The sequence below is a fragment of the Miniopterus schreibersii genome (assembly GCF_964146895.1).
Source record: "Miniopterus schreibersii genome assembly, chromosome: 16".
Lineage (NCBI taxonomy): Eukaryota > Metazoa > Chordata > Mammalia > Chiroptera > Miniopteridae > Miniopterus > Miniopterus schreibersii.
In genome coordinates this window covers 15,635,457-15,649,128 of record NC_138116.1, presented here as the reverse complement: position 1 = coordinate 15,649,128, position 13,672 = coordinate 15,635,457, and the positions used below count along the sequence as shown (strand labels likewise).

Genomic DNA, 13,672 nt, shown 5'->3' with positions numbered 1-13,672 from the left:
CTACACTGCGTTCCATCGCAACGATGTCCCGTAATGTCTTCATGTATTTATAAAGTGCACATTGAGTCTGCTTTTAGCTTTTCCCATTGCTGTTTTCTTTTTTTAATTTTCTTTTTATGTCCCATTTTCTCCATGAAGATATGTCAGAAGTTAGAGCCAACATTGATGATAGTCCATCATTAATATCAGGGGCTAAAAATGATACACCAGTGCTCATAACCCCCCAAGGGACTGTATTGCCAAGTATTTCTCCTGCCCCTTTCTATTTCCTGCGCTGCTTATTGTTTCTTACTAACTGGCATGAAAATACATCCATCATCAGCAAAGCGCAAGCGTTTTAATAAGATTTAAATCTTTTCCTCAATAACATTTAAGAAGACATTTCATCTCCAGAATGAGAGTTGACAGTCATGAAGAAGGAAAAGTCTGAGTCTGGAAAGAGTGGGTGAAAATTAGAGCTACATTTGCCCTGTTCAACTCCTAGTGAAGGAATAAGTGTCTTAGCTTATACTGGAAAAAAAAAAAAAAACCCCAATTAGTGAAGCTAAAGATAAACTGGAGAGTTCTCTTAAGACTCGTAGGAAAATAATTAATAATTGAAAATAATGAGAGAAAAAGGTTAAGAAGTAAGGAGCCCAGCCCTGGCCGGGTGGCTCAGTTGGTTGGAATGTGGTCCCATACACATAAAAAGGTTGCGAGTTTGATTCCTGGGGAAAATACCTGGGTTGCAGGTTCCATCCCGGGTGGGATGCATATAGGAGGCAACCGACTGCTGTTTCTCTCTCACATCGATGTTTCTCTGTGTTTCTCTCTCTTCCTCCCTCTCTAAAACAAAACAAAACAAAACATATCCTTGGGTGAGAGTTTAAAAAAAGAAAGAAAGAAAGAAGGAGTCCAAAGGGTGTAGTCTATGCAAAGTAGAAACTGCAGAGCAGGAACTGGGGCCAAGAGAAAGAAGCACAAATAAAAGCAACAGAAGACAACACTTTTGAGCTAAAGAAATATCCGGGTTTGAAGCCATAAAAAGACTTACCGAAAATAAATGAAACGCAGGTCTAGGTAGGTCCAGGCAAAATTCTGGAATATAAAAGGGAAACCAAACTTTCTGCACAAATTGAGGCTTTTAAAAGAAAGCAAGTATGCATTCGGGAGAACGCAAGTCAAGTTATTCCCCCCGAAGCTAAGTGCCCATCTTCAGTGTTTATAGAACTTGGAAGAGGGATGAAAAGGAAGAATTGAAGGGTACTGAAGACATAGCATATACGTTTTAAAATTGAGCAATGAAATCATCCTTTTAAAGCATGTTGCAAATGTAAAAATACAGTTCTCAAACGAGAAGACATATATATTGTAAACCACAATGGTACTAATTCAGGTTTTCATTCCAAAATAACATAAGCCAACCCAGGAAATAGCAGAGGTTAGTGAGAGGCAGTATAAACTCACTATATATTTGTTTTACTTTACACAGGGGAAGTCAGTTATAATTGTTTTGTTCTTGATACTAGCATATATGATATATATATTAAAAAACCTAACCATTAGTAGGAATTTCTTCTCTCCCTTTTTTAAAATTTCTACTTTCCCTTCTTTTGTAAGACAGGCATAGCCCATATATGTCTTCTGTTTTAGTTATCTGGTACTGCTTAACAAGCCACCCTAAATCTTAGTGGCTTCCAACAGCGACCATTATTTGTTTTGTTCCCGAATTTGCATTAGGCGAGGCTCAGTGGGGCCAGCCCCCCCCCCCCCGCCCCTGCAGTGTCAGCTGGGGTGGGCTAGAGGACTTCAAGTTGACTCACGTGGCTGGCAGGGTGGCACCGACTGCTGGCTGGGAGCGCAGCCAGGGCTGTGGGCCAGGGCCCTCAGATCTGTCCCCAGGGATCTTTGCAGGCTGCTTGGGCTTCCTTGTGTCATGGTGTCTGGGCTCTGAGCGAGAGTTCCAAGAGAAACGGGGAGCTGCACTGACTTCTATGACCTGGCCTTGGAAGTTACAGAACATTACTGCTGAGGGCCCAGAGGCCCACTAGGATTCAAGGTGAAGGGACACAGACTCTACCTCTTGGTGGGACAAGTGTGAAAGTCACATCATAACAGATTATGTGGGATCAGAGATATTGTTGTGGCTATTTTTTTGAAAATACAATTTGTCTATTTTTCAATTACTAAAGGAAATAAGTATTTAAAAATCTCCTCATGAGAGGGTAAAGGGGGGGGGGAATTGGGGGACCTCTGTAATACTGTAAACAATAAAAAAAAGAAAAAGTTATTACAGTACACACACACACAAAATAAAACAAAATAAAATAAAAGCCTCCTCATATATGGCTTATTTACCTTCGTAGTTATAAGAAATGGCTAGGCTTAGAAAGATCTGGAATTGAATCCTGTTTGTAATATTTACTTTCTGTGTATCTATGGATGGGTCACTTAGTTTTTTTTAAACCATCTGTTAAAGGGAAATATTGACATACAACTTGTAGTTTGTAGTGAGAAATGTACTATTAAGTACTGAGCATAGTCTCTACTCATATAATCAGTCAATACGTGGTAGTTTTAAAAAAGACAAGGACTGCTATGATATCATTGTTCCAGAAGTCCTAGCCCAGTAATTTTCAAGTTCATTGTGAGCAGTAGAACCCCCTCATAAACTCTTTCGCAGAGCCCCAATGTAGAAAACCAAGGGAAGCTTCCCTCTTGTTTGTGAGGCAAGGATGGGAAGGCTGGAGCTGTACCTGCATTATGGAGCCAGAGGCATCTCGTCGGACATAGTGCAAACTACTGTTCCAGCCCATATAATGACGCTGGAAAGGAAAATCATTGGTATAGCTCATGGAAAGGCTATGGTGAACTTATCTATGTCATTTCCGCTGACAATATGATTGTCTATGTAGAAGACTGAGAAGAACTTAAAAATTAATGAAACTAACCAAAAACAATGTAGTATGGTGGTGACCAGTATATATATTTATATATATATTCATATATATATATGTACATGTATATATACACATATTCATATATAGAATTCATGTATATATACCTATATATACATATATATGAATATCAACAGAATCCTGATACTAATTCACTCAACAGATATTTATGTGCCAAGTGTGAGCTTGTTACTGGGGAGGCCGAGGTGAGAGGGACGGACAGGCCTTTGCTATTGAACTTATGCTTTGATGGAGGAGACAGCTGCTCAACTAATTACAGATCAAGATCAGTGCTGGAAAGCAACTCAAATTTATTAGTTCACTTTTTATTGTTTTCCTCCTGCCCCCACTGAGGCACAGGTCCAATTGCCAGTGGCCATCAATTTTATTCAGGAAATAGAAACCAAAGGCTGAGATAGCAAATAAAAGAGGTTGGGGGAGGAGAGTCCTTGGAAGAAAGATTCAGGCTGATACCAGAAGGACGAAAATGAATGAAGAGCGTGGGGAGAGCAGTTTGGCAGAGAAAACAAGAGGGCCATGCTCCTGAGGAGAGCAAGCACTTAGCATGAGCCAGAAACCCAAGAGCAGCAGGCTGGAGCCTGGTGAGTGAGGGGAGGGTGGAGAAGACGGGAATGGAGATTCAGGAAGGGCCAGCAGGATGGCATGACCCTGTAGGCTAGGGTGAGAAGTGTGAATGTTATTTAATGCAATGTGAAGCCTGTCAACTATTCTTGTAAGGCGGGGACAGGATCAATTCAGCATCTGACATTTTTAATACAGCTCTCTGTGTATGTCCATGTGGGGAATGGACTCCAGCAGGGAGACCAACCAGTCAGAAGGCTGCTGGGCAGTCAGGGGAACAGCGATGGTGGCTTCGGCTAGGGTGGCCAGTGCAGATAGAAAGAAGTAAACAAATTCAAGCTACGTGGGCCATAGAAATAGCAAAACCTGTTGACAAGTTATATACAGGGTTTGAAGGAAAGAGGGGAGTATCCTTGTAAGGTTTTCGAACTTCCAAACAAATGTGATTTGTCCTCATGGATACACAACCCTAGTGAGATGGTGAGTAAAACGGACCCGAGTGAGTCCTTTCCTCAGCTGGAGCTCATCTAAATTAAGTCAACTAAAATAATGAGAGGCACCATCCACATTCCCAGACAAAGACAGCCAGGCTTCGGATCCAAACTTGAGACCTCCACTCGACGAGAGGGTTCCAGGTGTACAGGAAAAAAAAAAAGGCACTGGTATTTATGCTGATTAATACGAGAGTGCAGGTCTGCAGTCTGGGGAGCACAGCCCAAGTGAAACCCTAACCCCTTGGTCTGAAACGCCCTGGAGCTGAACTCGGATCCCCGTGGCGATTAGTCAGGGCAGCGGAAGGGACTTGTAATACAATACTTCCAGCTCGCTCTGGAATCTCCTTACTGGAAGGTGCATGATGACTTTATTCTCTGACCCCTTCCAGGATTCCAACAGGCGCAGTTTTCTTAAATGTCAGTTTCATTTAATCAAGTTCACAGCAAGCAGGTGCCCCACAGGCAAAATTATAAACTCATCTTTCCTAGCACCTGATTTGCATGTCTTACTTGATTTGTATTAGCAGGTGAAAGGCACTAGGGACCCCGGGTCCTTATGGATCTGTGACAACATGGACTGACTAACTGCATACCCAAGTTATCATCCGACGTATCATCTCCTTGTGCCTCGATTCTCTTATCTATAAAAGTGGCCGACAAGAGAATGTGTAGCACGTATGTAAAATGATTTCTCTGATGAACCATGTTCATGTAGATGGCAAAGCTCAGAAGGAGAATTTGCATCTGACGCATCTTTGTGCTTTATAATAGCTGTGATGGCCAGAAAGCCTAATATCTCGTGCTGAAGGATGATTCAGACATTGCCTTTAATTCATTCTTTTATCTATTAATGTAGTCACTTGTAATAAGTATTGATCAATGATTAATGAATATCAAACAAATGAGTACATGAATAAATGAGAGAACTAACTAAAGGTGATACCTACATCAGTTTTCAGTATTAAATTTTATAGTTTTTATGGCTGCAATGGCTCATAAAATCTTTTAGGAGTGAAACCCTTTACAGATATAACTGGGTTAGAAGCTATGTTCACTGCTTCAATGTCCTACATCAGTAAGAGGTGACCGGGACCTGAGTAAGCAGACTGTAGATGCTAACAGAACCGTGGCCTTGGATAAGTCACTCCTCTCCTCCAGACTTCAGTTTCTTCATGTGAAATCTGGAAATTATAGTGGAGCTGATTTCAGAGTGGTACTGTGAGGATTAAATGAAAACACTTAGCATAGCTGCCGGTTCCTAATGAGTACTTTGCAGGCTTAAACTATTATTAACTGACTTACGGGTTATTATTTTATAAGCTCTGGAGCCCAGTGACAGTGAAGTCACCCTGTTGGGTCTCCATTGTCCCAGCAAGATAAAGCCCTTCAGCATTTCAACAGGAGAAGACATTCAGCAGAAGACGTTGAGTAGAAAGGACGGCCATACAAACAGGTGAAAGTCAAGTCGGCTGCCCGGTGGAGATACCGCCTGAGACAAAGCATTCTGTAAGTGCTCACTTTCATGTTACAGAGTGCTTTTGTTTGTATCACCTTCATATTCCTCTCTGCAAATCTTGAGATAAATTATTATTTTTACATAGCTATTATTATTATTTTTTACATAGCACACAGTTTATTTTGTTTTACAATTACATTTTATCTCTATTGTTCAAAGCATTACTGATGTCCCATTGTTTCCCCCATTTATCCCCCCCATCCCCTGGGGAGGGGAGGGGTGTGGGCTGGGCTGCTACTGAGGGGATGTCTCTGAGATGACACTGGCGTCTTCCTTCTTCCTTCCGTCTATAGATAAGACGCCCCCATTGCCCCGGCCCCTCCATCTCTCCCTAGCTCAAATCCAGTTTCTCTCCTTGTACCTTTTTGCTCAGCCCAGCTCAGCTCTGGCTAAGCTCCGCCCACTTCGCTAGGCCCGCCCCTTCTTGGCCCCGCCCCTCCCCTCGACCCCGCCTCCCCACTAAGTCCCGCCTTCCCCTCGCTCACTTCTCTGTTCCCAGCCAATCACGCGGGGCCGCCCTTCCGCCCCCTGCGCCCCGCCCCGCCCCGCCCCGCCCCCGAACCCGCAGCAGGCCCTCCGACCGCCTCTCTGCAGGCGGAGGCGCCGGGCTGCGGAAGGACGGACCCTGCCATGGCCGGCGGCTTCTCCCAGGAGCAGTTCCGCGAGGCCTGTGCAGAGCTCCTGCAGCCCGCGCTGGCCGCGGCCGAGTGGCAGCTGCTGCTGGAGACCTTGGGCATCAGCATCTACCGGCTGCTGGACCAGGTAGCGGCCGGCCGGCCTGCGGGAGGCCCGCGGGGCTCAGCGCTCCGGGGCCAGCCTCCCCGCGGGGACCGAGGGGCTGCAGCCACGGAAGTCAGGACCTGCCGGGTCCTCTGGAGCTGGGACGGGCGAGCGTGGTTGAGGGGTTGAGGAAGGGGGGGCTGTGCCTCCCGCCGACTTTGTCCTGTGCAGGGAGTGGGGAGGTCAGCAGAATTCAGCGTGAAGCCCCAGGCCCCACGGGGGTGTGGTTTGTCAGAAGTTCACTGTCCAGTTAAAACGTGGGTCTGCAGATTCTTAGCCTCATGCACCTCCGGGGTGTGTGCATATGAGGAATGTTCTCGGGTTTGGATATAGGTGGAAAAGAGACTGGTCTTTTCAGAGACTGGATGTGCAGGGGGGCTGGTGTGTGGGGCGAGGAGCGTCGCTGAGGACGGGCCTGTTATCGTCTCAGGCCATTTTAGTGACTTGCTTCTTTTGGCTGCTTCCCCTTTCCTTGTAAGTTGCAGTTAATAACTTGAGTTTAAAGCTTCAGAGGAAAAGATTCACTGAAGGCCTTGGGCGAATGGAGTTGGTTATTAAGCAAGTCTCCAGGCTTTCCTGCAGGCCTTTGGAGTCAGGTAGCCATCCAGGTGGAAGGCTCGTATTGCACCTGAGCCCTGTCATCAGTTGCTCTGCCTAATAGCAGTTCTTGGCAAGTAGGTTAAAAGTCAGCCTTAGGCGAGGTAAATGAAATAGAGGTTTCTTGGCAGAGGACCAGAGTATTATAGTGTCAGAGCAGGGAGGAGCTCTGGATGTCTCGCTATATATACCTTTGGGTATAGCAAGGTGAGCAAGTTCACGGCCTAGAGCAGATAGAATTAATTTCCTAGTGTAATTGCAAGTTACCTTGGTACAAAAACGGACATGTTTTCAGACAAAATCCATTTATCTTCTCTCTGATTATTCCGTTTTTTCTGTACCAGCCACATCCAGGCATTTGCCAAGTTTTGTCCATTCGATTGCTCAGACATATCTGACCTATGGCCCATTTCCCTTCCCTTTTCTTTCCTATATGTTTGCCACTTTGCATGGCACCTGTCACCTAGAATTGCAGTGACCTGTTAACTAGTTTCCCAGCCTTGCATCCTACACATTACAGCCCACTCAACCACCTCAGAGGCCGTGATCTTATCACTCCCATTTCAGTGGCATTGTTGATTGCAGAATTAATAGTAACTATTGTAATAAGTTTCATGCTTTCTTATGTTCCAAGCACTGTTTAAGCCTTTGCAGGTACTGATGTCCTTAATCCTCACATCAACCCTAATTAAGGTGCTATGATTATAATTTTTTTTACCTGTATGGAAACGAATCTATGGAAAGATTGATTGTTCAAGATTTGAACTGGGGTCAGAACTCAGCTGTCTTGCTCCAGACCTGTGTCATAAATAGGCTTCTATATTGCCTCTCTGAAAGAAGGCAAATGTTACCCGTATGTTACCCTGAACTAGTTTGGTCTTAACTCACATTTTCAGCTTTATCTCTCGTGATGCATCCATACAGCTCCTGTCCTCTAGCCAACCCATGCCCCCACTCCCTTCCCCCTACCCTATAGTTCCTTGCTTTTTTGCTTTTGTGCCTTTTATCCCATAGTATCCATTACCTATAAGCTGACTGGCTTTGTATTGTGTATTGTTTCTGTTATGTATTGTTATATAGCAGGGACCACTTCCCTCCTGTGGACATGAGCAGTATTCAAAACAGTTCCTATCCCTACTAACCATAGGTCTTATTTCCACCTGTTCTGGAGCTGAGGATAGACCTGGTATATTGATGTAAATTAGACAGCTTTTGTAAGTTTGGAGGGCCATAAGGTTCCCATAGGTTTGCCTTTGAGCCTCAGCAGCCTGGATGGAGGACCATTGCCCCTGGCCATTTTGATCTCCATCTATATTAAAATGTGGAGGCCCTATTCTTAATGGAGGCAGGGGTGAATCATATAAGGCATTTATTGAGAAGGCTGGCCAACCAAGAAGACAGGGAGCATACGAGCATTCAAAACCTGTCTTAAGGAGTGGCCTGAGGGATAGGGTTATATGGGGCAAACTCAGGCTGGGAACGGAATGCAGCTACATGCAGTCCTGGAAGCCATTCTCTTGATCTTGGTCACCTGGCGATGTCTTACATCATAACCCATTGTTCACAGCTGCAGCCACCCCCTTAATTGCTTTAGTCCAGGATTAAGGGGAGTGCAGGGTATAAAGGTCTAGGAGAAAGAAGCCTGAGGAAAAAAACCCCACTTAAATCCCTGTTCACATAAGTATATGTGTTCTACAATTTTATAAGTATTATAACTATATTTCATATTAATTCAGGTGCTTAATCTTTGGAAATTACAAGTGCCCCTATCACTATTGGGTCAGGGTACATACAAGCTCTTTTCTAGAAGCCTTACCGGTCTGTAGCATTATCCAGCATCATTTGCTGCCTGGCCCACCTTGCTAAAGCCTCATTTGTTTTCCAGGTTGACTCCCAACCTTTACCTTCCCCCTGGAAGAGATTCCTTCTAATCTCTAGTTAGTAAATCTTTTCATATGAACACCCATAGATTTTGGGTTGTTATGTTTTCATTTTCATTTGTCTTAAGGTATCTTTTGACTTTTGTCATTGATCTCATTGTTAACCCATTCATTGTTTAGTATTAATGTTATTTAGCCTCCATGTGTTTGTGTGTTTTTCAGTTTTTTTCTTGGAATTGATTTCTAGTTTTATATCATTGTGATTGGATAAGATGCTTGATATAATTTCAATCTTCTTAAATTTACTGAGTCTTGTTTTATGGCCTAACATGGGGTCTGTCCTGGAAAGTGTTCCATGTGCACTTGAAAAGAATGTCTGTTCTGCTGCTTTGGGGTGAAGTGCTCTAAAAATACCAATTAAATCTATCTGGTCTACTGTGTCATTTAAGGTAGCTGTTTCCTTGTTGATTTTCTGTCTGGAAAATCTATCCATTGATGTCCCGGGGGTTATCACCCATCTACCACCTGCCTGGGACCTGTAGACAGACCATTTGGGTTGGGCAGAGTCTCACAGATTCAACAGGGTGGAGCTAGTGGAGTTCACCGGGCTAATGTAGATTAAGATTGGGCTGTGGGGGGAGGGCTCAACATAGGAAAGATGGTGCCTGTAAACCACATGGGGGGGGGGGGCGTGCGGCTCAACACAGGGTCAATGGCAGCTATCCCTCCAGCCCATTTTGTGTCTCCTCCCTTCCCATCAGAGTCGATGTGGCTTCTTCTTTATATTCTTAGTTAGAGGGTTTGTGTTCAGCTAGTCTTTCTATGGTTACCCAGGTTGGCTGTTGTGTAATTTAGCTGTAATTTTGATGTGGCCGTGGGAGGAGGTGAGCACGGTGTCCTCCCACCCTGCCGTCTTCACGGGAACACGTGGAAGTTTCATTATCCGGCGGAACAAATCTGGAAGATGGGCGGGGGGACAGGCTTCTCCTCCTAGTTCACGGGTGGAAGGAAGACCAAGAGGGCGTCACACAAGACCTCATAACTAGTAACTAGGCACGAACCACCTACTTTGACAAACCCAGTACCAAATGTGCAGCTTGCTTCCAGGCAAAAACTTCATTCTCTTTGCGGAGGCCAAGCAGAGCTAGTCCAGAGCTGCCCCTTGGGATCGCGGGAAGAGCGTGGGTTTGGAGGCAGACGGTCCTGGGTTAGAGTCCTCACTCCGTCCCACTATTACTCATTTACTCACCCAGGGGATGCTCACCAAGTACCACCCACGGGCTGCTGCCCTCGGACACCGGAGATGGGCAGGCCAACAGGGCGGTGGAGCTGCTGTTTCCATGAGTTAGCTTCTTGAGCGACAAACAACATTCACGGACAAGAATAAACCCACAGTATATAATGAAATGTCGGGTAAAAAATGCTCCTTAGAAAGTAAAGTGGGGTAAAGGGATAAGAGGGATGGGGTTGCCGGGGGTGATGTGATGTGTTTCAGATGAGGGAGTTTGGCAAGCACCTCCACGGAGGCAGAAGTAAAGGGAGACACTGCGTCATCCAAATACCTGGGGGAGAAATGCACCACAGACCCCAAGCCCTACCCGAGTCCCAGGGGAAACTGATCGGAAGGGGGGCTTGGGCAGTTCTTTCTAAAAACTCCCCTTTCATGCACGGGTTGATTGTTCTGTTCTCTCTGCTTTTGTGTATGTGTGAAATGCTTTAAAATAAAATGTTTTGTTGTTTTGTTTTTGTTTTTGAATGCTCAAGCTTCCCAGGAGACTCAGATAAGCATGCTGGGTTTTAAACCACTGCAGTAATGGGAACACTTTGTGCTAAGTCCCTGAGCCAGGTTGTGCTCGCCTTGATTTTCAGGAATTGCCAGGAAGCCACAGAACTGGGGTGAAGCTGGGGTTGGAGAGTAGCTAGGGGCCAGGCCCCACTCACTAGCAGGTGATATTGTTCAGTTATCTCAGCTCTCTCATTTGCAAACTAAGCATAATACTTATCCTTTAGGATTTGTTGACCTCTCAATAATCATCGAATGAAATGATATATGACAGAGTGGTTCTCAAACTTGAGCACACATCAGAATCACCTGCAGGGCCTGTTAAATTTAGAGTCACAGCCCCACTCCCAGAGTTTCTGATTCAGTAAGTTTGGCGTGGGGTATGAGAATTAGCATTATATATATTTTCTTTTTCTTCCCCCTTTTCTTTCCTTTCTTTTCCTTTCCTTTTCTTTTCTCATCTTTTGTCTCTGTGCTTGCATTTTATTTCTAACCAGTTGCCAAGTGATGCTGAAGCTAGTGGTCTAGGGACCATACTTTGAGAACCACTGATGAGAAGCTAGCATGGTCCTCAGGAAGGTTCTGACATTAAGAGGTAGGAGAGTGACCTCGAGATAAGAAGCAATGGAAGCTAAAAGGTAAGAGTGAGAATCAAAAAGAATTATCTTAAAACAAAGGCAGTTAAAAATCAGTGATTCATTCTCCCTGATTTTTAAGTGAGTGGCCACTTTCGAGTGAATGCGGTCCCCTGAGCTGTGCCCAGAAGCTCCCCTGGCAGAGGAGGGCTGAGGCTCACTCACAAAAGCTTTCCCGGTGATCTGCAGCCGGGCCTGGCAGGAGCTGCGGGCCTGCGTTACCATGCCAGTTACCATGCCAATAGACACGGCGACAGTGCAAGGGACAGTGTGAAACCAGCACGCAGAGGCTCACATCTTTGGTTTAGACCAAGGAAATGCTGGACTGAAAAGATCTGACTGATGGCTTGACTCCTATGCCTTAGAGTCTCACTGCCTGGCGCCGGGAGAAGGCACTGCCTGCCCTGTGCTTTCGTCCTTAATAGGCCTTCTAATCAAAGAGCGTGGTGAGGGGCAGTCCGTACTTTCCCAGGGACTGTTCTTCCTGTGCCGTTTACCTACTAAAGGACCGAAAGCTTGGCATTGTTGGAAACGCTCTGTGTGTAGCCGGGCGGGGCCGAGAGAAAAGTTGGCCTTTTGCGGGGAAGCCCAGATTTAACTCCCATGAGAACAGCTTGACCTCAGTGGGCGAGAGGCTCCACTGTCCTTTCCAAAGTGGGGTCGCCATCTGATTAGTATAGTGAGCTGCTTGACTTCGGGTTACAGGGCTGATCTCCTTTCACCCTCTGCCTCTCTTCTAAGGGAGAGTAGTTAGCAATGTGACTGATGATCATTTTTTTCCACCCAGGGCACTTACTGAGCCATATTGTACTAGGGGGTAGGGCCACTGTGTCTTAAAGCTGAGCACCCATGTGTGACACTCTGCTTTCTGCCACAGACCAAGGCACTGGCTCATGCGCACTCCCTCCCTCTCGCCCCTCCCTGCTCCCCTCTTTTCTTTTCCATGTTTCCTGAACCCACAGCTGGGTGGCTATGTTAGAGCCTCAGCTCCCCTTCTCCTCACCTCCCTCAGGACCAGCGTGTGGTGTGACGCAGTCTGAGAGTGCTGGTCCTTAGATTTAGATTTGGGGGCACGTGGGGAGAGGGGCGAGTAGGATCCCATACTTCTGTTTCTAGTTCTAAACCAAGCTTTGGGTTCTCACCCTGTCTTTCACCAGCTTCTGCACGGGGATTACGGGAGGTGGCTACTAAGAAAGCAGAAAACTCTGATTTTCGTTGGGTCTTGGGATCCCTTTGAGAGGAGAGGTGACTTGTGGGGAAGGATGTGGACACTCTGGGTCCTAGGATATAATGCCATCCCAGTACTTGGGTGGACCTAATTGCTCTGTCATTTTAGCAACGTCTGCCAACTAGTAAGTTGCCAAATCATGCCTCCCCCTTCCTTTTCTTCATTACAAAGTGGAGATAGTAACATGCTTACGTCACAGGATTGTCGTGGGTATTAATCATCAAGCACAGCGCCCCCACTTAGAGCAAGTCCTCTGTAGATACTCATTTCCCCCAAAATGTGCCTTATGCTGCGGTTCTGAATCCTGAGTTCTTCTATCTGGAAAAAGATCCTCACACTGACCTTATTAATGAAAGTGATATCTAATGCTGACTAATTATGTTAAGAACTTTAGAAGAATGATGTGATTTAATCCTCGTAGTCATTTCCTTAGGCAGAAACTCTCATTAGACCCACGTTGCTGCTGAGAAAAGCAAGGCCAGCAGGTGACTCTGAGCCCCGGCTGTGACCACCAGGCCGTATTTTCTGTCTACAAGGTTTTTGAGATGACTCTTGGGAATAATATAAGGAAAGACAGCATGGCCCTAGTCCGTTGAAAGTGATAATCATCCTTTCTCCGACCCTCCCTTTTCCTGGTCATTTTCTGAACCCCCCAGAAGCAGCATCTGAAAAATATCTCTTCTGGTAGTTGGAGGCCTGTTGGACAAACATCAGGCGTAGGGGCTCCGGGGAGCGTCTCAGTGGGAGGTCCCTCTGGGTGGCCTGGGGCAGCAACACCGGCTTGGGGACTGGAAGGAACAGCTTCCCATCCAGGCTTCGCCACCAACAGTGTTGTTGACTGACTGCTTCACAAGTCACTGACAGCTTTTCCATAAGGGCCTAGGGCCCCTTCTGGCTCGAAGATTCTATGCGATGAGTCTTCTTTACCTTAATCATTAGCATGTGGTCTGGGACTGTGGTTTGGACCGAGCAGAGCTAACTAAGGAAACGTCTTGGGAAGTAGGAGGGGCCGGCGTCACCCTCTTTCTGGCTGTCCCCAGTAGGAGCTGTAGGACTCAGGCACATAATTTAGCCTCGCTGAGCTTCATTTCTTTATATAAAATGGAAGGCAACACCAGTGTTTCTCCATCATGGGGCTGTGTTAAAGATTCCATGAGATAATGAATATAAAACTGGAAACTGCACTGTGCTGAGAGAAACAATTACTAGTATTATTGGAATAATTTATAGCAGGTCAAATT

The 13,672-nt window shown here is 45.7% G+C and overlaps 1 protein-coding gene across 4 annotated transcripts in view; it reads left to right on the top strand.

Annotated features, from left to right (window-relative positions):
* PCTP (phosphatidylcholine transfer protein) overlaps window positions 1–13,672 on the top strand; it is a 182,576-nt gene that overhangs the window by 156,344 nt on the left and 12,560 nt on the right. For 2 of the 4 annotated variants that reach the window (XM_081161071.1, XM_081161072.1), the window contains one exon: window positions 5,333–5,518. Coding sequence is in view for 1 of the 4 variants with exons in the window: in XM_081161070.1 (XP_081017196.1) it covers window positions 6,159–6,290 (132 nt within the window). In the remaining 3 variants the exon portion in view is untranslated. Of the gene's footprint in view, window positions 1–4,539; window positions 4,688–5,332; window positions 5,519–6,097; window positions 6,291–13,672 lie in introns of those variants that run through there. The other 2 variants (XM_081161073.1, XM_081161070.1) reach the window with 2 other exon arrangements.